This window comes from Hesperophylax consimilis, chromosome 9 (assembly GCF_061612785.1).
Source record: "Hesperophylax consimilis isolate HC1 chromosome 9, BYU_Hcon_1.0, whole genome shotgun sequence".
In the NCBI taxonomy this organism is placed as follows: Eukaryota; Metazoa; Arthropoda; class Insecta; order Trichoptera; family Limnephilidae; genus Hesperophylax; species Hesperophylax consimilis.
The window spans coordinates 18,593,801-18,620,153 of NC_142844.1; the positions used below are offsets into that span (position 1 = coordinate 18,593,801).

Consider the following 26,353-nt stretch of genomic DNA (forward strand, 5'->3'; position numbering starts at 1 on the left):
GCAATATCATGCGGAAATGACGTCAATCGCGTAACAGCGCTATTTTTGGTTCGCTCTTGAAACTGTATTCCTTGTATTTTTGGCACTAAAGGAAACACGCGGTTTTGACACGAAAAACTTTACCGAGTGCACAATCTTCGATATATTTTGACAGGAAAAAATGTCTACAATATCAACTTAATAGTTTTAATATTGTTTTGCTTTATTTCAGATTTTAAGCCAATTTTTCTCTTTGGTTTTACACCTAAAAAAATGTATTTATTTTATTTATAGGTCGAATGATTCAATTAATCTTGCGATTTTCAGGGAATACATTTTTAAAACGCTACCAATCATTACATTGCCATTGTAATTAAGGTAAAAATGCTTCATTCAAAATGGAATGAGTTTCTAAACAATCTAAGCTGTAGTCTGTAATAATATATACTATCAACTACTTGGAATTTTTGAAAAATTATTTAAAGTTATTTTACACTAACTTACATCTATATAAATAAAATAAGTTACATCAAACAAAAGATCTAGCTCTGAATTTCACAAAAACAGTTCATTATTTTGATATTAACGCCTATCTTATAAACTATTTTTAGGAATTTCCATTGAAAATTATTTTTTTGTTTCATTGATTGGAAGTGTTGTTTTATTCGTTACCTAGTACATTATTTTGTCTGGGTTTCAAGTTATTATTATCTCGTTATTCCACAACGAAGTTTAAGTTTGAGCCAACAACGCCAAAAAATAGTCTTCAATAAAAATAGAAAATATTTTAAATTTTTGACAAATCAATGTTGTGTGGATAATTAATAATGTTATTTGGGACATAAAATATTTAATATAAAATACAACTAATTGATTGACAAAGAATACAATGATCGAGGCACACAATATCAAAACATTAGTTTCAAAATAACACCTGCAAGTCAGCGCCCTTTACAACAGATGATCGTGATTATAATAATAATATTATTATATAAATATCACAGGTAGGTACCTACCCAATCATGTTTTTCTGGGTAGTAAGTTACTCAAGTAGGTATCTACACTTCCAGATATTCGGAAATTAGGCGATTTTGATAAGGTTTGCGTCCTGACTATAATTAGTGAAAAAAATCAAACACGAAATAAATAATAAAAACAATTTTGTTATTTTTGATATTGAACGAATTTTTGTAAAAAAATGCACATGTATTAACTTTTGTGTTACAGAGTCCAGAGAAAATTTATTTTATTCTATAATGTGCTATCATTCTAGTAGTCGTGCATGTTGTCATGATATGTATTGGAACGTATGTAATATCCGCCCGCGGTAATATCCGGAACTACAGATATCAACGTACCGACTCATAAACTTCTTCATATTAAATTTTTAGTAGAAAATAAACTGTAGTTCTTAATTTTACCGCACCCAATTTCGCGGTTTTAGGAGAATATACGAAATCGTGAGTTGTTGTAGGCGAGGAAATTATATTTCTAGAGTTGTGTTTATGTTTGGTCTCTGGGAATGTGTATAGGTATTAGATCAATTTCTCAACTTCTCAAATTACTTCTCTCCACAACTCTTTCCCTGCCCACTACATTCGGCTTTACAACATCCCCCGAATTGGGGAAGGAAGGTTATAACTTCCTTCAAATGAAAAACCTTTCGGTTCGAATTCGGTATTTAGCTTTTATCACAATTTATTTATTGCTTAATGATGTAAATAAATAAGGTTACCTATATAACGAGATTTATGGATACAGTTTTTCACCTTTTGTGCTTATGGACAATTTTTTTGCATGCACGTTTTTAACAGTATGTGGGTAGGAACTTACTGAATATACATTACAAGTTAGTGTTGACGAAAAAAAAATCTTCGAAGAAAAAACATCAATTTGTAAACTTATATTGACCACATTTAGAATAGCTCATAAGTTTTGTATTACCTATTCAGAATTAACAGGAAAAATAAATTTACCATCGATACACACCTTGAACTGTGGTAGTAATAAAATTCGCGATCATATCAAGGTTGTTTATTCTCTCTTAATATATTTTTATTTCGCGGTTTTTTATTATGTATTTTAACATAAACAATAATCTATAAACATTACCTTGTAGCAAAAAAACTTATTATGTGCGATATGCAATATATACATGGGTATGTTGTGTTACCTACATACTATTGTAACCTAATTAGGGTATCTTGTGAGGCTAGAGGTTTTGGGGAGGGGAATGAGATGAGAAAGAGGAAGGTGGGGGAGTACCTGGCTATTCATATGGCATAGATATGGCAACCAAACAAGGCTAAAGCCATTTCAAGCGACGTTTCAATTTTACTAATACTGATTATTACTATTTAACTATTGATATTTTACTGATACTGAGCAATTTTATGATGTGATCTTTAACTTATTAACCTAACTTGACCTAAAGATTTGATGACTCTCAAAAACTTTGATTTTTATTTATGAATCTAATCTAAAAATGTTAAAGAACATGAGAGTATCATCCACTCTGGAACGTGCCGCAAGAATACAATATATTATTTTAAATTAATAAAATATGAAATAAAATGAACTTACGCACGCCTCCGCCGGGATTTGAACCCGCGACCAGCGTCCTTCGGCTTGCTGGTCGAGAGCTTTACCCATCGACCACGGAGGCCGTCAACTGCTTTCTTATTTAAACATATTATAATAATGAAAAAAAACAAACTAATATTCGAAATATGAATTGTGTTTTGTGATGCGTTTGCTTACTTATTTACAATTTTCTCTTTTGCTTGCATTGAATTGACATTTCAGGTCTTCGCGGAAAACATACCTACCGTTGAAAATCGCAGGCATTGATTGATGTAGGATATTGCAAAAATGTCTTGTCGTACTCATTGTCTGTAAATTACTAACAAGTTAGTGATTATTTTTGTGATACGTGGGCTTAATTTATATAATGTACGGTTGCCTTTCTTGCTAGCTAGAGCCGACTATCATTGCACAAAGGCTGTGTTTCTTAATAAGTTGATAAACAAGTTTCAGTTCGGAGTAGGAATCCATTGGAGTCGTTCGTCGCGTGGTAACGTTTTGACGTTCACCCACATTCCGTACTCGTGCTAAACTCAATTTGTAAATAAATCAAAGCAGCCATCATTTGATTGTTACTAAACAAAACTAATAAACGAATTGGGTTCCTCAACCATTGCAAAGACCCGAGTGTGCCTATTTCTTTTTAAGTTAACTGTTTCAAAAGTGAAATATTAATTACCGATATTCAAAGTGTTCGACTTCACTCAACCAGTTAATATATCTAATGTGTTATTAATTGTTGAGCGAAACATTTCAGTTATTTTTTGTTTTATATACGCCGCTTAATATACGTAGGTATATTACAAAGTAGAAGGCTTTAAAATGTCTATTACCAAAACGGTTACCAATGAAGTACAAGAATGCTCAGAGGAAATGAACTTCTCTCCATTTGATGGACTATTCGGAGAAAACGTAAGTTTATACGTAATACATTTATCTCCATGTTTTTTCAAATACTACCTACATTTTAATATAGTTAGATATCTACCTACATATTTTCCTACTATCTTCTCACCCGTAAGGATGTTTTTATTTTGAAGATCCCGATTAGGTTAAACGAATATGTTTTGATTTTTAAATAAATAACATATTAATTAGATTCAATGGTTTCTTCTTGTATGACAATAAAGGATTACCTAATTGTTTTTTTAAGGTTTGTTCTCGTACTTAGATATTTTTACTTGTAACCCCTTTTCCCTTTAACGTTTTTAAATTTTCCACGTGTCTGTAATTATGCTTGTTATTTTTTTGTCTTTACGGTATGGAAAAAACACGTATAAATTAACTAGAAAAATAGTCCATTTACAAAATACACCAGTAAGCAAAAATGACATTTATTTATTATAATAAATATTTTATGTTTGCTGTGAAAATTTGGCCTAGAATATTTCAAGCATTTACGGTGCGGGGGGCTTGTTTTACTGTTCACATTTAAGGTCCTTGTTTTGGGAAATCCCTCTCCCAATCGGGACATTTTCATTACTATATGCTTTGTTATCCTTTATCTTTACCGAGATGCGGTGAAACAGCTTTATCTAAAGCAACGATAATAGGCGATTTTATGAACTTTTCCAGGTAAAGTGATTGCATGTAACTAGTAACAAAATCATTATTCTTATTACCTACACGCATTACTTTGCCTATTGTAAACGGTGACCAGAAACTCGTAGTACAATTGGGAAACTGGTGAATCTACATCACACAGAGAACCCAAAAAGACTTTTTTCGATCAAACTTTTACTTTTTTCTGTCAAATTTGACCCAAAGAACTCATACATTTGAACTCGATTTACTCGAAAACAAAAACTCAAACAAAAAAGTTGTACTACGATGTCGACTCCAAATTTGATGTACAAAATCACCAGTCTTCCACTTGTATCCACTCCGCACACCAGCTCATGAGTTCATTAAGTAGCTTTCGAAGTAAGTATTCGCTGGCTCTTTTGTGGAAAGTAAAAAAACAACAGAATTCTTTTTGATCAAGTTTAGTGTGGCCATCTTCGATATTGGCAAATTTTGAGCAGTGTGATTGACGATTGACCCTGACAGACCGAAGGTGGAAGGAACTATTAGGACAATCGCCAATCCACTAACACTGGTTTAATCATGTCATTATATTTATTTCTCCTGGATGCCAAAGTCCAGAACAGACTCTCAACAGCTGAAAAATAAGAACAAGTCGTTAAAAATTCAAGACGTCCTGACTCCTGACAAACAGTTTTAGCTGACACCGAAGCACAAGTATTTATAGCAGGATATTTGTGTACATTATTGGTCATCAGTCTGTTTCCATTTTAAAAAGAGATATAAATCATGTCTGAAATTAAGAATGCTGCTCATTATTTCTTTGACTAATTTAAAAGATTGAGTCATTTTAACTCATTTTCTGGTATCATACCCAATAATTTTCTAATTATTGATTCCTTTCAAAAGGAGAGTTTTATTTTTCTTCCTGTTAAATGATTTAAGTTAAAGAAACTGTTAATTAGAGAAGTAGTTTTGTGATAAAGTTGGTATTTTAACAATGTGGCTTCCACTAGGGCATGTACCTACATCGGTATCGAAATCTTACGTTAGGTATACCGATACATATTATCGAGTCAATTTCCAGCAAATTCATGTTCCTCAAATTTCAAAGGAATGTCAAAAGCGATGATTCGGGTTCTGTTACAAATTTAAAACATTTTCCCGTTCACACAACGTAATAACAGCGCATGAGTTTCAATTGTGTATTTGTTCTGAACTTTTTGTTCATTCAGTATTTCGAAAGTTTTATGATGGAATGACAAAATTACGAAACGAACCAAGCAAGTACACTCAACACTTATGTTGCAAAATTTGAATAAATAATGTGTTGGTTGCGAGCATTGATTCTTCTTCTCGGTCTTTGATGGTTTTGTAAACATCAACCAACTTAATTATTTTTCTTGACTTTACTAATTATTTTTCTTTCTCATCGGATTTCTGACCTACGCAAAGATCTTCGTGCTCATTGGATTGAAATATAAATGAAATCGAAAAGTACCAAAATCATCTTAAGTGGGATTTTTAGGGGTACAAATATATTTACAATAATACAACATTATATTTTCCAAAATGGGAAACTTTTAGAAATTTACCAGTTCTAATAAAAATATATTCTTTCACATACACTGTTCATCTTTCAACGTACACATGACTCAAGCACCTACCACGTTTATAAGTTTAATACTAGATAATGTTATTATGTAGTTATTTTCTTGTATTCATTTGCATTTTTTTTCTTGAATTTTATTGTACCATGTTGTGGTAAAGATAATTACAAATTTAATAATGAAAGCGCATAAGCACCATTACTATAGAATGTGTTTAATAATGTAAAACAATTAGAATTACGAGCGTGTTAATATTTTTTTTCTGTTTTACCTGCAAAAATATTTGGATTAATTAAAGTTAATCTGTGAGACCATCTGTTTTGATTAAGTGATGACTGTTGATTTTTGTGACTGGCGTTCAATCATATTTATCTAATTTTGTACTAATTTATCGCAAAAATAATCATATCTCTTTTAAATTTTATTTTAATGCGAATGTCTTCAAATCTTTTCCAGGTGTTATTTTCTATCAGAATATCTAGTTTTTAATGTAATGAAAATACTTAAAAAACATAATTATGGTCCTCGTCGATTAAGTGTGTAATAAAATGTCTTGTGCTTAATCCACGCTTCATCGTGCAAATTAATTTAATTCGCTAACATCCTATATTTGACTTCCGATTCAGCCCCTCGGCCAATCGTGTGCCGCGACAGATAGAATATTTGGTGACCGGATAAATCATCACAATGATAATTCATCACATCTTTAAAAAGTTATATAAAGTCATAGAAAGTGATGAAACAAAAACTTTATCAACTGGGTTAAGTAGGTTAGGTTAGGTCAAAAAAAATTTTTTTTCATCGTTTCTAATGACTTTATATATTTTTTTAATAGTGTGTTGAATTGTCACTGTGTTGAGTTATCATGGAACCGAATATTTACACGCAAAGTTAAATGTTGCGGATCTCGCGATCAAAATAGCTCTCTATGCGTGTCGTTATTAAAAAGACTCCAATAATTGTTTTGTAGATATAATTAAATTCCACGATTGTCAGCCATTCTAGGTATTATTTTGCCTTTCGCAATGACAGTCAATCCATTGTACCTAATGGTATCTGGGTTCATCAAGAAAGTGAAACTAAATGCATTTTACCCGAGTCCATCATTTCGAACATTAATCATCTTACCGTCTAATAGTTTTATCATTAGTCTCCGTTCAGTCTATTACTTTTTTCTTTTGTCTGATTTTAATCAGTGCACTAATGTCGAAGTCATGTTTCAATACGGACTGACATTGAAAACAATGGTAGATATTTGTATTAAAAAATTTATGTGTAAAATTAAAGAGGCACCTGGGCACACTGGCCCAGGTTCGCTACGTATGCAATACTAGGCGGGCTTTCACACTTGTCGAACGCAAATTTGAATCGCAATATCGCGTTTTACAATGAATTTTACGTTATAAATTAATTCCTAACGTCTTACAAATTTTATAAGTTATTATTCACATCCCATTTTAACGACAAAAAGAAACAATGACAATAAACGCCAAACGTCAAAGCAAACATAACCTTAAACGTCAGATCAACTCATTCGAACGCCTTTCACCACCGCCATCTTTCTTTCACACGTCCCACGACGATCAATGTAGCGCAGTTCGGCAGTGATCGGCGTTGCATGAGGAGTGTAGGATTGGGTTGCGTGTGACAAGTGTGTTTCTAAAGCTTAACATAGAAAATGTATGGAATGTAAGTTGTCCAGCTATCTCAATGCGTTGCCTACGTTGCGTACGTAGGTCCAGTAACAGACTACTTAAACAACAGTCTGCTTATCAAAAGATCAATATTAATGTACGTTTCTACAATACATTAATATCAATTTAATAAATTCATTCCGTAAATCTGCTGACCATTGTAATATTCTGGTTAAACTTGATAGATTCACTCTTGATGATATTTAACTGTTAAGAAAACAATGATAATTCAATGGCATTTGGTGCAATTTTCAGAAATTTTCCAACTTTCACATGTGGATAAAATACACAATAAAAATGATTTTCAACTTGAAGCTAAAAATTCACTTATTATGTTAAATCATAACATATGATTTGTTTTTTAAACGAGAACTTTTTTTTAGCATTGCGAGTTTAGCTGTGAGCATTGGGTAGTTGGTTATTATGGTAATATTGTACTGGTAATTAATCGATTTTGAGAAGCCAAATTGATGGCTTTCTCTTTCTTCAAAGTAAGCATATATATTTTTTATTTGTTTTTTTTTTTTCAGAAAGACAAACATATGAGGGATACGAGTTACAAATATCCTAACAAAATTTTAAAATCTGGCAAAATGTTAAGATATTTCCAACAATGCTACAAAATGTGCATAACTACTATCAAGGACACAGTTTTTAAACCCAAAAACCTCTGGAAATGTCTTTAAAAAAATCCTGAGCACACCTCACTCGATGAACCCGGGCGTTGTAGTGTAATTATTATCGATTGGTCATTTAAAAATATTTAAGGCAAACGAATTAACGGTTATCTAACATACACATTTCACCGTCAAAGAGAATGTGCAAATTGCATTTCAGATGAAATTTCTGCGATCTCAGACAGCTCAAAGATCCAAAGTAGAAGTACCCCCGGATCAAAACAAAACTGTAAACTTTCACAAAGTTATTACACCCATTGAGAACTTGAATAATTTCTAGTACCTGTCAGCTTTAAATTGCACATTAATTTGATGGTCATGATAAGTAGATAATAGTATCATTTATCGCGACACAAGATACAATTATTTCAACTACTCAAGTAAGTAAGCATTATACTTTATTAAAATGAAAAAAAATATTTATGCTAATCGTGCTAAACAAAAAAATTATTAAATATAACCTTTATGATTATGTACATTTTTTTGTAATATAGATAACGAATATCCCAGAATTATGTATTTTAATTTTTTATTTACTAACTCATACTATTTTCAAGTCTGATTTGAAAGAGAAAACTGTTTGTATTAAATAGTAGAAAGGAATTTCCACTGCTATGTAACTGATACATTTGATAAATTGAGTATAAGTGATCATTTTTAGTTCGTAAAAATACAGCGTGGAAAACCCTTTGAAAAACATTTTGCTTGTTGACGAAGCCACCGAGGTGGAAATGGGCCTCATCACTCAAGATGATTTGCATTTGATTCACTCAAGTGAATTTTAATAATTTCAATGCGTTTTTGAAGCGTGTATCGTTCCATTTTTATTAATGGCGTAGTTTCTACTTATCAAATGTCAAAAAGTGACAGCTTCAAAAGTAACATCTACCGAAATAGCGGGCTATTCAAAGTAACACCTCTTATTGGAAAACCTGTATTTTAGAATTTACGCATATTTCTGACAACGTCTTAGGACGGACTAGGAAATTAACAAGAATAATTTTCATTTCAAAGATTTTCCTAATAACACAAACAATATTATTTGTTTCGTAAATTATCAATTTTTTTTATTAAGTTCCTACCTGAATGGTTTGTACCAAAGATATTAGAAGAACGAGATGTGCTATGAGCAGTTCATGCTGTGTGGAATTGTTTTGCCGAGTGTCGCCGGTTTTGTTCACCAATACTACTGCAAACCTTCGCTTACGCTAAGGTATCCGCACTAATACATAGAACAGATTTCCGTACGTACACGTCCCGATAACGTTTAAAGTACCCTAATTAGGTAGTACTCCGGCTACGGTCCGGCGGCCAACATAGCATATCTCGTTCTTCTAATATCTTTGGTTTGTACGATATGTCAATTTACTACCAAAAATGGTCCATATTGCGTATGATTTATTATTTATATCACAATTAATATTTGCTTATTCTTTGCCTCACAACACTACATATTACCCAATAAATATTAAAAAAAAATCATTTTAGTCCACAAAAATTGACTTATTGATAATTTTAACATATAAAAAATCACGTGTCACTGTGTTCGTACACGCTAATCTCCGAAACCGCCCAACTGATTTCAATGATTTTTTTTAATGTGTATAGTTGGTTCCAGCTTGAATTGTAGGATAGTTTCGGACCCGATGGGCTGTTGTCAAGATTTAAAAAAAAATCAGATTTCTCATCCAAAAATCCATACAATCACAAATTTTAACTTCCCCACAGAGAAGGCGGTTTGTGACAGGACAACGTCTTATATTATAAAATGCATTGAAAAATGGTTAAGTTAAATTCTAACTGGTTTCTAATCTTAATATGTATATACAAATTCAGCATGTGTATGTTTGTGCTCGCAAAAGTAGTGGACCAATATAGCTGTAAATTTTCAAGTTTGTCGTTATTAGTGCCAGGTGTGTTTAAAGAGATTAAAATGATAGAAGAAGTTAGGGACGCTCGAGAAATTAGCAACAGCAAAGCATTGCGGGGGATCCACTAGTTTTATATAAGTTTATAAAGATATAACAAGGAGAAGGTCAAGAATGATTACTTTTTATTATCGTTATAAGTTAGAATACTTTTAAATTTTCCAACTTTATGTCTTTATGTCTAAATCTTCCCCATAGGAAAAACTAAACCCTTCCTCACACTTTTCCACAAACGATCATCTAGTCAATCCACATTATGCAAGTGCATTATAAAAGCATAATAAATACAAAATAATACAAAAACAACACGTCAAATCACCAGAGATCAAATGGGAAAATAATTCACCGACTCCAGATATTTTCATATCAAAGGATTCGGCTCGGTAGAACTTCTAATTGGACCTATAAATCCTACTGATCCCTCAATATAAATACATGTATTTGAAATGAATGATTTTTGCATTTTTATGTATAAATTCTTTGACAGATCTAACACGTCTAAATTTTGAATGAGAGAGCTAGGTATAATTCCAGTAGCCGAAATAACAAATGGTAATATTTTTGTAGTCTGAGAATGCCAAATTCTTTTAATTTCATTTTCTAAATCTGTGTATTTTCTTATTTTTTCAGAAACAGATTTTTGAATATTACAGGAATTTGGAATAGAATACTTTAACTATTATTATTATCATTTAGATTGGTTGATTGGTTAGATTGACCCACAAAAGCTATTTAATTTTTATTTATGCTATTTCGGCAGGTCCCATTTATCTAAGAAATATTTAGCATTCTCTCTAATCGATGGGTACAGAGAAGACACATGTGTTTTGGCCAGCCGAAACGCAGTATCTTCCTTGACACTCTCAAGGAAGACATTGTACTTTTAGCTACCACTGCTGTATGGGTATTCAATATAAAATTTATAACGCGAGTGTAAGTTAAAATGTTTACTTCACAAAACACACAACTAGCGTTCTGTTAGCAAATGCGATAATCCCTGATTATATAATAACAGGCAATTATTCAAATGTAAAATTATATAGTAGGCGTCAATAAAAGAATTCTTTGCAGAATGGTTGACATTGGAAAAAGACGCTTTGTAGTAGATACGCAATACCATACATATTATATATACTCATACTCATTAATGATCAAAACATTATATAGTAGATATATATTATAATAAACTCGCACAGACCCGTGAAAAATTAACGGATTTTGTAGATAATTCCTATTTTGAAAAATCAACAGATTTTGTAGATAATTCCAATTTTGAAAAAACACAATTATCCCTTCTGGCTAATTTGTTCGCTTTTGTGAACAATTCATGTGGTCTCACAGAAATAGTTATGTCTTCCTTACAGTTCTAGTTAGAAATATAATCTAAACGGTGTCAGAATGAAAATAATACCACGCAAATCTAGAAATTAACCACAGAACAATTAAAATGTGCACCTTTATGAAACCAAAGTACAAACCGCAATTTGAAAAAAATTACAAGTTCTTTTATATATTTTATTAATCTTCTTCTTCTTTCGTATTGGGGGGGGGTCAGAGGGGGACATCTAGGTCTGCGTACCATTCTAGGGCCTCAGGCGTCGCAATGTCAACCTCATCAATCCCGCCGGGAATGAATGGATCGGGCATTCGTTGACCACATGTTTTTATTAATTATATTCATTAAAAGACAAAAAGTGAGGTGACAATAACTTTTGTAATAAATTTGTCCAATAAAATAAGGGTGTTTTTACGTATTTTTTCGTAATTAGTAATTTTAGTTTTAAAAATGTAAAGTGAACCATTTTTTTAATGTTTGAATTTAAAATTTAGAATAAATTTTTTTTTATTTCAGGGTTTTCCAATAAGAGGTGTTATTTTGATATTCAAAGAGCTATTGAGAGATGATTAATGATTTTTTATGGCCGGAATTGGATGGTATTGATCTTGACAACGTTTACTTTCAACAAGACGGCGCTACGTGCTACACAAGCAACGGAACCATTGATCTTTTACGGGAAAAGTTTCCGGACCGTGTTATCTCTCGAAGAGGTGATCACAATTGGCCACCGAGATCTTGTGATTTAACACATTGCGACTTCTTCCTTTGGAGCCACACGAAAGAGAAGGTCTACGCCAACAGCCCAGCGTCGATTCAAGACCTCAAAGATTGAATTCGTGAGGCTATCGAGGACATAAGGCAGCCACTTTGCGATTTGGTTATGGGAAATTTCATGAAAAGGATATGGTCCTGTAGGCGTGGTCGTGGTGGTCATTTGACTGATGTTATTTTTCACTATTAACGGCATACCTTTCTCTTTATAATGAAATAAACATTCGATTATTTATATTAAAAAAATGGCATTTTTCTTTGAATATAAAAATAACACCTCTTATTGGAAAACCCTGATGTTTATTTGTAATGATAAAATATGAGAGCGTATTTCATCACCTTTCAAAAACAGTTTTTAATTATCAGATACGTTCAGAAATATTCCATTTATTTGAATTTTATTGCAATGCGGAAATACTTAGACCGTCCGACAGAATGTGGCTAAGGCCATAAAAATAATTTTCATTTAGTAAATTGTAGGTAGGTACTTTATATTGTTCAAACAAATAGTTCCAATTTTGAAAATAACATTTCAAATCAAAGCAAGTTCGAGTTATATGTAGATTTCATTGAACCGGAGTTACAGACACCCAACCGAAATTAGTATTTTCAATAATGTTTGTGTAAATTGATTTTTTGAGGGAATGTAGATTTGATCTTGCATCACGCCGCAACGTAAGTTTAAATTTTACGTAGGTACCAGTGGCGGTCCGTGGCTTATTGAAAAATACGACAAATGATGTTGTTGTGGCTGAAATATATATTTCAGCTACAACAACATTTTAATTTAAAAAAAAAATATATATATATTGTATAGAGGGTGTCCGGAAACTCGTAGTACAAGCGGGAAACTGGTGAATCTACATCACATTTGGAGTCGATTTTGTGGTATATATTTTTTTGATTTGAGCTTTCGTTATCGAGTAAATCGAGTTAGAAGTTGATTTTTTTTTCTTATAAATTATTATTCTAATAAATTACTCTTATAAATTATTACTGAAGATCAAAGTACCCAACTAATTAAAACTATTTGAAAGTAAAACAAATGAAGAAACTCGGATTTGAAGCATTATTTTGAAATCACCCTTCATTTAATCCGGTGTAATCATAAAATATTTCTGCTCTGCAGGGTTAAAACATCTGTTGTTCAACCCTAAACACCAGAAAAAACTTTAACCCTAAAATAGCCGAAAAGTATTTTTTTTTGTTGTTTTTTTTTGTTGTGAAAATGCTCAAATCAAAAAACTTTATGTTTATTTGGGTTCCCCATGTGGTGTAGATTCTCCAGTTTCCCGCTTGAACTACGAGTTTCCGGACACCGTGTATATATATTTTTTAATTAATTATTTTCAGAAAAGTCTTGAAAAATGTCATACAAAAAATTACAACAACAATTATGTCGTATTTTTCAACCTTAACGCGTACATTTCGGCAGTCCTATCATAATACACGTGATTTAAAATGAGAAGGATACAAAATAGCGCTTGGTGTATGATTGAAATATCATCACAGTAGTCTGCAATTTATTATGAACAAGCTGTACCCCGCCACGCGTTGCCGCGGCTCAGTCTCTCTCGAAACAATAGCGCGTGTTGCTTTTACGTCCAACAGATGGCGCTATTAAAAAAAACACACACACTTGTCACAGGTGACATATATTTGTCTGTATAGGTATATAAAAACACACGCGTATTCGAATGCAACGTTGTATCAAAATTTCAAAGCAATCGATGAAGAACTTTTGTATATTTATGATTTTGGACAAGCAAACATTGACATTTTTATATGTAAAGTTTATATAATACGCTATCAATTTAAAATTATGGCGTTCTGGCAATGTGATGTGAGTCGGCAATGAATTGTAATGTCTCAAAGTCGAATCCTTTTTATAATTATTATTTTTTTGCATTTAATTTTTAATTAATGTGCGTTTCCAACCTGTTGATAGTAATTATTAAATATTTTTCAAATAGATATTTCCAGACTCCTCCGGAAAATCTTGCTTAGTGGGTTGCAACAAACCTGTTGAATTTTATTACAAACGTATTAAAACATTATATATAACATAGAGGTCTTTGTTTTACTTGTTCGTAAACATAACTCAAATATTTGTTTTTTATTTACACGTTGTGGTCTCGAGATAACCCTGGAATTCGCTTCAATATGGATTATTCCATTTAAACTCCTTTTGTTTACGTGTTTTTTTAGACGTCTTAATTTAAAATATCATAATATTTGTACCTGCACTGGCCATCACCGGTGACCAGTGGTTAGTGGTTACCCACCCATATCAGCCTGGTATAATTCCACCTTTCTCTTGACTTGGCGTAACAAAAAGCAATCGCACGCACGCTTCTCTCGAGATGGCGCATGGGCCACGGAGGCCCAACTATTGCGGAGGTTGCCAGTTGCCACTGAACACAAAATCTAAAGGCGTGTGGTCTACACCGATCCGAAAATAATATAAGGCCAATAAGTAATAATGAATAAGATGCTAGCCATGATAAGCTGTAGAAATCAGATCCCCGAGGCATATGGTATGTTAAAGCCATGTATGACCATGAAACAAATGCGGATATTCGGAATGAACATGAGGCTTGTGTTAGCGTAATGGTGTGTACATAATATAGGACGGATGAACGAAGAAAGGTGTTGATGAGAGTACATTAATATGACGCGAAAATGAGAAGGAAGGGAGTGATGGGAAGGAATGTTGAAGGAAGTCCGGGACACACAAGGAAGACATGATCAAGTGAATCAAATACTTGACGGGGTCGTGTCGAGTGTCAGAATAGAGTAGGAATTTATTAGACGATGTATGGATGTTATTGAAGCCAGAATTGTGTGCCAAGACAGAGTTCTGCGACGGTCCATACTTCCTGCCTATCCCTGCGAGGAAACTAGTAAATTTACATAAAACCTTTCTGACGAAATTGAGCATATTTTCAATATTCGACCAATTTCACCAGAAATGAAATAAATTCAACCATACTTTGGTCACACACTTCTATCGGCTTATGTCTTCAGTGCTAGCAGCCGTCAGCCGCAGACATCAGCTGGTAACCGGCTTTCTCTTCTTCTGACGGAGAACGGGACATGGCACTCAGCTGGTGGAGGCGAAATTAATCGCACTAATCTCTCAACGTGAATGTGAGTCGCGGTAGGGACATTGTGGCATTGGCATTATAGGCAACGATCGCTCTAGGATGATATTTTATGCATGCTTAAATTGTTTAACATAGACCTTTCAGACCACGGCTTTAGTATCTTGGTTAAGTAATATTATGCTAATATTGAAGGAAAAAGAGAAATTGCGAGGTGGTTGGTAGCTATTCATACTTTTGAGAGAATTTGATGAAAATATGACTTACTATTCGGTACATTTATAATAGTTTTGTACCAATGTTCTGCAGTGGTATAAATATTTATGAACTAGCTATACCTCAAAAAGTGTTGCTGTGGCTTAGGATGTCTGTGCAGATAGAGAAACAATAGCGCGTGTTGCTTTTACGTCCAAAACACAGCATTTTTTTTCGAAAAAAGCATGTTTGTCCAACAGATAGCGTTGTTTTTTTTTAAAGCATGAAATTACCTGTCACAGGTGATATTTATATGATATAGGTATATAAAAACACACGCGTATTCGAATTCAACGTTGAGTAAAAAATTCAAAGCAATCGGTGAGGAACATTCGTTTCTTAACAAACGAACATTAAGGACAGATTGTTTCAGAAAATTTGAACAAATCTTCAACGTTAATTTTTAAGTTCTGTGAAAGTTCTTTTCAGGTTCTGTTAGGATTTCAGTTCTGTAAAGTAACTGGCCTATAGTAATATAATAACAGAACTTAACTTAACTTATAGGACTTTCACGGAACCCGAAAATGAATGTTTAGTTGTTAAAATTTTATGAAACAACCCATCCAACATTTTTATTTATATAGATAATCGAATAATAGATCTTTTTTTGGGGTGTTATGCCGTGTTGCGCTAACTCCTTCTTTAGCCAACGTTTCGGACAGCATTGCAGTGTCCATCATCAGGGCAGATGTGTTGTGACTATTTTTTAAACACCCCAAAAACAAATCACAAAAATACTTTTGGCCGTGAAAATCTTAAATCATATTGAATAATAGATCGTTTAAATTGAAGCTAAGTAGATATTATGAAAATTTGAATTCTAACGAGGTTCTGAAATTATAGTAGATATTATTAGTGACATCATTGGAGATTTCTCTTCATTGTAAGTAATAGACTAATAGTTCTGTGACCAACAGGTACCGAGATCTCGCGTCTAAAAAAGTATGTTTCTAATTTTCTCTTCTTTAATAAAATCAAAAACAAAACCAAATAAGATTTGTAAGTAGGTAGGTAGGTACCTACTTAAATATTTAATAATTAACCATATATTTTGTGCAATTTTTAAATTATTTATTTAGTAAGAAATTATTCAATTTGTCCAAAGATATTCAAACAATTCTTTTTCAAGCTTTCTTCTGGCAGATATGTACCAAATATTGAAAAGTGCTCTTTACTGAATAATTAAAATGACAACCATCTCGAAACGGAACTGGAACGTACAAACAAATTTTCAGACATATTGCAAAACGGTCGAATTAAAACAGGATTTCGATATGATCATTAAATTAAAATATACCTACACCTTATTTCAGGGAAATAACGTGAAACTTGACGAGATTCAATGTGCCACCGGTAATGTGTAAATCTGGCGATACTGAACTACTGACCTGTTTATGGCGAGGCGAAAGTCCTGGGTTCAAGTCCCAGATATTTCTGTTTCAAATTTTCGTTTGAGAATCGCTAATATTGTCTTCAACAATTACAAAATATTAAAATATATCGGTCTGTTTGAATAACGTCGTTATGATTTTTTTCTGAGAATGTCTTGCATGAATAATTGCCACCCTGAAACACGGTGTATAGTAACAAGGAATAATGCTGTATTGTCAATGAGGCAACATTCTGTTTACCATGTAAACTTTTCATTTATCTGTCAGAAAATAATACGAATTGTGGTAATATTAATTATTTATTTTTTAGTTTTATTACAAAAATTGATATTACTAGAATTTTAACAATAACAAAAAAGTAGTCACGCAAAGCTGCCCCAAGGCAGCTTCTTTGCAGGTTCTACCAATTTTCTTTAATTTAATAAACTTAACACTATATGATAAATTTAATTTTACGACAATTGTCTATCCGTAATGTACTGGTGGTCTTTTCTTCTGATTGGGTCTGCTTCCTTTATCAAGCTTCCAATATTCCTCTCCTGTAGATAGGTATCTCATACATTTGGGAGAGTCTATTTAAAAAAACGCACACTTTTTCCACATTTATAATTTATTCAACAGGAGCAACATCAATGACATCAACGCAACCGTACTGTAGAAATTTAAAATCAGAATGATATTATATTTCTTAGATATTTTTAATCCAAATATAGAGTTAAGATAGTACAGGTATTACTGAAGATCCTTGTGGAACCATAGGTGAGTTATTAAGACATATTGAATTTATTCGTAAGTATAGCCAGTCTGTAGAGGTACCCACGTCACTGAATAGATAATAAACAATAGAAATGCATTCTTTGTGGATTTTAATGTAAGCCGTATCATTTTTGTATATTCGTTGGCTGAACTATGCAGGTGAGTTTGCTTCATAATTTGTTTATGAACGGTGACATTGAAAGAGGTCCTTATTTCAAGTGTGTCGAGTAGGTACTCTTATGTTGAATAGACTCAGGAGTTCGTAACGGTCGAGCTCCGAATGTACAAACATTTTTGCTATTGATTTGGCGTTAATTTGCTTATGAAACTTGTTTGTCTCTTGGTTTAATATATTTCCGGAGTTGTTTACGAAAATAACCCTCACATTTACGTCACTTTCGCAATATACGCGGTGTTATTGTACCATATCAGAAGAAGGTAAGTTCTTCTCGATATGTTGAAATATTTTGCTACTCGACAGGTGTTGGAATTCGTACCAGCCAAGAAGTTAATACGGATATGATTATAATACGTATCATACTACTACACTTCGTAATACATAATTCTAATGAATAATTGTAATGAATAATAAATAATTAATTTGCAAATAGTGATAATAATTATTCACACGTTTTGCAGTAGGTAAACATAGTCTATAAAATGGAACTACAATGTTTTGTTTAATTTTTATTTTGATTTAACATTTAATAAATTCCTCATTTGGATATGTGCATTTCAAAAATACAAAATTTTCCAAGCAATTATCTCCATAAGTGATATAAAATAACAAGTTCAGATATTAATTTTTCTTAGAACATGATGAAGAATCCTCCTTTCTGGAAGTACCGCTAATTTCTGAACACCGCTTGATATTGATGTGAGAAGTATTCACTTGGACCATGATGCATTGATATTGGTTCCATGATAACTCAACACAGTGACAATTCAACACACTTTTAAAAAGTGATATAAAGTCATTAGAAACGATGAATTTTTTTTTAACCTAACCTAATCTAACCTAACCTACATAATCCAGTTAATAAAGTTTTTGTTTCATCACTTTCCATGACTTTATATAACTTTTTAAAATTGTGATGAATTATCATTGTGATGATTTATCCGGTTACCATTGATATTATATTACAATATTAAGATGAGATACGAAGCGGTATGATTGGTTCCACTTCCAAAGATCCTAACCGTTAAAGACCGGCAAACAACGAAAACTGCCGAACCCGGCGCCGCACGGTGTGTACCCAGTGTTGCCAGATGTCCGGTTTTGGACCTAACAGTACGATTTTTTGAACGGCTGTCCGGTCTAGAAAATTTTGGAAAAGCGGACAATAGAATGTCCGTTTTTTTTAAATACTCGAAATACTCGTATATACCTCAGGAGAAAATTTACAGAGCAAAAGCCGTGAGAGATTCTGGCGGGTGGTAGCAAGACTTGCTCAAATCTGTTGAAAATGGTACAAAATGTGTACAGTGTTCCCGTATCCAATGCCTTCGTAGAAAGAGTTTTTAGTGTAAAGGGTAATGTATGGACTGACGAAAGAAATCGACTAGGTGTGAATACCGTAAAAAGCGAATTATGTGTTTTCTTCAATTTAAATGTAATTTGCACTGAATTTAATGATACAATTTTAGGGAACAAACGATTATTTGAAGCAGTAGAATCTAGTGCCAAATACGTTCGAAAGTGATTTTTTGCTTACCAATAGTAATTATAAATATAAGTTTTAATGTTTACTAAGTTTTTCATTGTGTTCACCCTAAAAAATTTAGTCAAAATCAAAGGGGTTTATGATTATCCAAAAAACCTTTGATTTTTCACAAATTGTACAAAAAAAAATCATAGGGGGGACCCTTTGATAAAAAATATTTAGTTTTTTATCTGGACCATCTGGCAACCCTATGGGTAGCACTCCTCGGGTTCTCACATTGTAATTGAGGTTTCGACGAGATATTATGCAATTGCGCCTCTAATAATTATTGTATAACGCTACGGAACCGTAGTGCTTTTTTTCTTTCAAACATCTTGGTGTTTTTAACAAAGATATTAGAAGAACGAGATGTGCTATGAGCAGTTTATACTGTGTGGAATTGTTTTGCCCAGTGTCGCCGGTTTTGTTCACCAATACTACTGCACACCTTCGCTTACGCTAAGGTATCCGCACTAATACATAGAACAGATTTCTGTGCGTACACGTCCCGATAGTATTCAAAGTACCCTAATTAGGTAGTACTCCGCCTACGGTCCGGCGGCCAACATAGCATATCTCGTTCTTCTAATATCTTTGGTTTTCACCATTCAAACGATCATAGCGCCCTCCTTTTTTGTCGACTATTATTCGACATTCTTTACCTACTGCGAGTCTCGAAGTAATTTATTTCAGATTTTCCTTGCGACTTTCGTCACTCTGCGAAAAACGAAGGAAAGATATGTGTCAATTTACACCTCGGTTGGTTATGTAATTTATTTGCACCTCTGAGCTAATTCTTCAATATGGTAGACCATTTAAATATCTCTTGCCGTGGGTTAAGTAGAAATAAAATTGTCGTAATTCGGAAAAGCCAGGAAATCGAGCTCATAGTGCATTCACTTTCTACAATATAAACAATGGATTTGAAACAGAATGTCTCCACATAACTTCTTGGTGAAATGACACTCAATAACCAGTTTTACTGTCCCGTCAATGACGTATTGCTGATTACGTTGTATGTATAAATGAATTTGATATTTACGAAGACATCGTTCAAAACACCGTAATATCATTTTAGGTACTGACAGGTGATGTTTCAAGAACTTTGTACTTTTTTCTGTGTATGCCTAATGCTACGTATACATACGAACTGCCGAGCTGAACCTGAACTTATGGGAAAGGAATTAAGCAACCGCAAATGGCGCGAAACGCCGCTTGAAGTTGCTTCGTTCCTTTCCCCCAATTCGTTGCTAGGTTCGCAAATGTATACGCACCATTAGAATTAATAAGTTTGTTCCAATAGTGTAGTGTCTTTATATACTTCAATGTGTTTTGCTAACTTATTCTCGACCCCCTGTTTATATAAATGGAAGTTAGTTTAACACCTTAGTACTGAATTTAACAGCTATTTCTTAAATTTAATAAAACATGTACGTATTATTATTATTTTTAATTATTGTACGAAAAATTCAATTACAATGAATCTTCTGATTATACACTCTTAACATAGAGGAATTAAATACATCCACTGTTTCAGAAATTTCATTCAACATTCCTCGTGTCATGATTTGGTGTGCTGTCCTGCCGTCTGGTATCTTTGTATTTTGAACAAGTCATGGCGACGAGCGACGACTATGGCTGATGTTTTCATGCACATACAAGCCATAGCATTCCAAGAGGAATGGACCATCAATAGAATAATGAAAATATTATAACTAAAAGTATTGCGAAATTGCATAAAGATCTCATATAACAGATGATTAATTGACATAATTTTTTTTGACATTTCTTGAAACATCAAATATAACTAGCTATTCTGACAACAAATAGGTAGCTAGGCTACTTAAGTCACTTGTAATTTGATAATTTTTCCAATTTGATAATAACGGTTATTTACGGGTTTGTACAGATTGGCATCGATAGAAAATAATTAATTTGATTAATTTATACATAAATTAATTAATTTTTATATACATTATAAAATATATATATTTTCCGACTTTATGTCCGGGTTAAATCTTCCCCACAGGAAAAAATAAACCCTTCCACACACTTTTCCACAAATGATCATCTAGTCAATCCACATTATGCAAGTGCATTATATAAGCATAATAATTACAAAATAATACAAGAACAACAAGTCAAATCACCAGAGATCAAATGGGAAAATAATTCATCGACTCCAGATATTTTCATATCGAAGGATTCGGCTCGGTAGAAATTCTAATTGAACCTATACATTCTACTGATCCCTCGATATGAATATTTAAAAAAAATTTCGTAATCCTACATGTATTTAAAATGACTGATTTTTGCATTTTTATACATAAATTCTTTAACAAATCTAATACGACTATTGTACTTATTATTTTGTACTTATAACTTTTAAACTTATATCTATGTTAATGGCCCATGCTGTGCAGTATTTAAAAAAAATACATAAATAAAATAACGTCTGGTTTTTAGGCTAAGTCTATTGTTGCCTCAAGTAAGTCTATATTTATTTTATTTATTTATTTTATTTATTAATCTTAAGTTAGCTCACATCTTCGTGTGTGCTAATAGTTTTATAAACATATAAACATGTACATTGTTTGGCAAACATAATCTTTCTTTAAATATTTCAATAAAGTCACAAAAAGAAACATTAATAATTGAGATAGACATATTTTCTTAATTCATTAATATTTTCTATCACAGCAATTTCCTTCGGGATTTTGTTATAGAGTTGAACGGCCTGGTACATCAGAGATTTTTGGGTGCTTTTTTTTTTCTTGTTGGCAATCTAATTTGCTTAGAATTTCTCGTCCCGTGTCCGTGTATCTCGTTATTGTAATTTATTTTTCTTTTCAGTTCCTTAGACATCATCCCTATGTTAATTTTATGTATAAAAATAAGTACATTCAAATACACAGTTTGCTTCACCGTCAAAATATTCAGCTCCTTTAACATGTCTCTTATCCGTGTGTATATGTTGCGCTTAAGTATTATTCGCATTGCTTTATTTTGCAGTATTTGCATTTTTTTTTCATTTTCTCTTTATTGCAGAGAAAAAGAATACTTGAACAGTAATTAAAGTGTGGTGATATAATTGTATTGTATATTATCTGGCATGTTTCTTTATTTACTTTGTTTCTGATTCTACCAAGAAATGATATTTTTTTTGCAATTTTTTTAATTGTATAGTCTGCATTTTTTGAGAATTTCAATTTTGAGTCTATAATAACACCTAGATATTTAATTTCTTCCACTTTTTTTATGATTTCTCCATTTATAGAAACCTTTGGTTCCTCATGCGTATTTGTTCTGCCTATATGCATGTATTTTGTCTTATTTACATTTAGTTTTAATTTATTTAGTTTGAGCCATTTTGAACACACCAAATGGTGCATGAACCACGGATAAGTTCTATCTTATGTTATTATAAACTGTTGAAAGTGTATTCGATCGGTTGCAAATTGCATTATTAAATATATTATAAACGCTTCACACTCATAACTCTTTCAAGTTATATATTGGATTTGTTGAAAATATTGAAGACTAGGTATATTGTATGAAAGGTTAACAACGGCCAACCTTGACCTTGCTAGCGCCCCTAGCGCTCACTTTGAGAAACACTGCATTAATGTTTTCTCATCTACATCTAATTTAATACAAAGTCGTATGCAGGAACTTTCTAATGACTTTAAGTTTTCCACGCAGTAAATTATCAACACTCCGCAATTCTGCATAATGATAGTTTGTTGCAAACTATCTACGATTAAATATTTTGAAATGTTTCCAGAGACAGTATAATTTACTACAGGGTTTTCCAATAAGAGGTGTTATTTTGAAATTAAATGGTAAAAGAGCAATGGTTTCGTTGCTTGTGTGGCACGTAGCGCCGTCTTGTTGAAAGTAAACGCTGTCCAGATCAATACCATCCAATTCCGGCCACAAAAAATCATTAATCATTTCTCGATAGCGCAATCCATTCACCGTAACTGTTGCTCCAGCCTCATTTTCGAAAAAGTAAGGTCCAATGACTCCACAGGACCATAAACCGCACCAAACAGTCACACGTTAAGGATAGAGAGGCTTTTCAACAATAAATCTTGGATTTTCCGAGCCTCAGATGCGACAATTTTGCTTGTTGACGAAGCCACCGAGGTGGAAATGGGCCTCATCACTCAAGATGATTGGCATTTGATTCACTCAAGTGAATTTTAATCATTTCAATGCGTTGTTGAAGCGTGTATCGTTCCATTTTTATTAATGGCGTAGTTTTTACTTATCAAATTAAAAAAAATGACAGCTTCAAAAGTAACATCTACCGAAATAACGGGCTATTCAAAATAACACCTCTTATTGGAAAACCCTGTGGAAGCTAGATTGAATTTAGTATTTCTTTATATCGATATCTTTTCAATTATGAATGTGTTGACACCGCAATCGTCGATGTATGAACGATAAAAAGAATATAATATACAATATTTAGAATGACTAAAATGCACGTATGTAGGTTACTAGCAGTTGAAGACACTTTGAAATAACTTGTTTTTTATACAAAACAAAAAGAAAGCATCATAAAATCACGAAATTTCATGCTTGCTTACACTCGCTGTTCATAATGTATGTAAAACGGTTTTTCAAAAATAAGTCATTTCTGTGCCTGATGTTTCTTTGTAGTATTTTTAATCTTTAAAATAAAATGAAATGCTTACGGAACATGTTTTCAGGGTAAATAATTTAGAAATAGAAATAGAAGAATGTGTGTGATTTGGATTGAGGGTAATGGGGTGACAGAAAAGGAACGAGGGTTGGAAGATCAGACGTTGTTGCTAGAAACAAGCTTAGTTTTGACGGCCTCCGTGGTCGAGGGATAATGTTCTCAACTAGCAAGCCGGGTGTGGTGGGTTCAAATTCCGGCGTGCGCAAGTAAATTTTATTTGATTAATTTATTTTTTCACAGTTCAGTGGAAGATATTCTCAGAATCGCCCTGGTGTAAGACCGCCATTCAGAATTGAAACGTTGCTTAAAATGGCTTTGGCCATGTTTGGTGACTAGATCTGAATAGTTAGGTACTTCCCAAACCTTCCTCTTCACCACCTCCTTCCCTTCTTCGCTACCTTCGGCCTCACAACATACCCCTATTGGGGTGCCATAGTCTCACTGGCTCCAGACGGTTGGGAGCAGTTGGGTTTCACATAAAAACATCGATACATTTTTGAATATGCCATAAAACAAGAATTTTGATTTCCGACTTTAATAAGAATTATTATATTATGTTTCCTTTTCCGCAGTACATTATGTCGAAAAAAATCTCATCATCTTCGTAAGAAAGTTAGTTACTTAAAGTTAGCCTTATTTAAAAAAAATATATTTTTTGTCTCTTATCCTTTCATTGGTCTGTGGATATAAAGTTGTCTTGACAACTTATATATCGTATATTTACAATATATGGGTACTGCACATACCTACATACGGTGACCGGATAAATCATCAGAATGATAATTCATCAGATCTTTAAAAAGTTATATAAAGTCATGGAAAGTGATGAAACAAGAACTTTATTAACTGGGTTAAGAAGGTTAGGTTAAAAAAAAAATTTCATCGTTTCTAATGACTTTATATCACTTTTTAAAAGTATGTTGAATTGTCACTGTGTTGAGTTATCATGGAACCCATACATACATAGTTTCTTGCATGTCCAAGCAAAAGGTAATAGTTATTTTTAATTTAGTTTAAAAAATGTCAATTATATTAAAATCATTTTGTTCAACTTCTTGATCAAAATCCCGTTTATGTTTACAGATAAGTATTGACGGCCGACATAGTCCAGTGGTAACGCATTGGACTGCCATTCCGAAGGTCGCGGGTTCGAACCCGGCGTGCGCAAATAAATTTTATTTGATTAATTTGTGTTATTTCACAATTAATTAATTAAAATAATATATACTATATTTGCGGCACGTTCCAGAGTGGAAGATACTACCAGTATCGCCCTGGTGTAAGACCACCATTCAGAATTGAAACGTTGCTCCAAATGGCTTTAGCCGTGTTTAGTGACTAGATCTGAATAGCCAGGTACTTCCCCACCTTCCTCTTTCCCTTCCCCACTTACCTTCAGCCTCACAACATCCCCCAATTGGGGATGCCATAGTCTCACTGGCTCCAGACGGGAGCAGTTGGGACTCTTGTGAGGTATTCACTATAAAAAAAAAAAAAAAATTGTTATTGAAAAACGAATCAACACCAATCTTTTCTATTATTTCTCCTCATCGTTATGTTACCTACCTGTAAATATTTATCTGTACACAACGTTATTTTGGGAAGACATTATCTTACAAGTAAACTACATAGTGCATTATTTTTTGCATACCTGCAATATTCCATAAATGCATACAGCAACTTGATTAAATAAACTTTTAATTTTGTAATTTTTCCTTGCCGAACCCCAATAGTTGGGGAACGTTGGCTTATAACTTTTACGATATACACGGTATTTTTATTTGCGTTGATGTGGATATTTTTTTCATTCGTGAAACGCGTTGCGTTTAAATTTCTAGTGAACACAGTATGAAGAGTGAACAATTTTCCAGCTGGAATGATTTCGGAAAATCTGTACCGCCGAGAAAGTGATAATTACCTCGAAAACTTGATTATCCACACTTTACTACGTGTTTGCAATGTACAATAGATTATTTGTAATTAGGTAGAGATAGACAAAACACAAAACATTCGGATTCAAAATAACTGCCTTTGTTCAAACACGAGTTTGAGCAACAAAGATAATTTTTTTGGTAACAATGAGGTGTTTTTCAGACACCTTTAAATTAAAGCGAAGGGCTACAAAGTAAAGCAAAATCATATGTTTTTAATTTGAAAATCTGATCGCTTAGAAATATGTTAGGTGCTTCAATTAAATACTGCGAGCAGAACCAATTACATCAATTAATTAATATTATGAAGTTTACTGGTGAAGTGAAATTACCCCAGTTAAAATGAGATCAGTGCCAGGGTATTCGTAACATCATAATGTGTAACCAATGTATTTGT

At 32.8% G+C, this 26,353-nt stretch overlaps 1 protein-coding gene across 1 annotated transcript in view; it reads left to right on the forward strand.

The window, feature by feature from the left end:
* Nucleotides 1-3,030: 3,030 nt before the first annotated feature.
* The window catches only part of LOC149421006 (progestin and adipoQ receptor family member 3), a 54,358-nt gene continuing 31,035 nt past the window's right edge, over nt 3,031-26,353 (forward strand). The window contains exon 1 of the mRNA XM_089635325.1: nt 3,031-3,474. Within this exon, the coding sequence (XP_089491451.1) occupies nt 3,385-3,474 (90 nt within the window). The 5' untranslated portion in view covers nt 3,031-3,384. The remainder of the gene's footprint in view (nt 3,475-26,353) is intronic.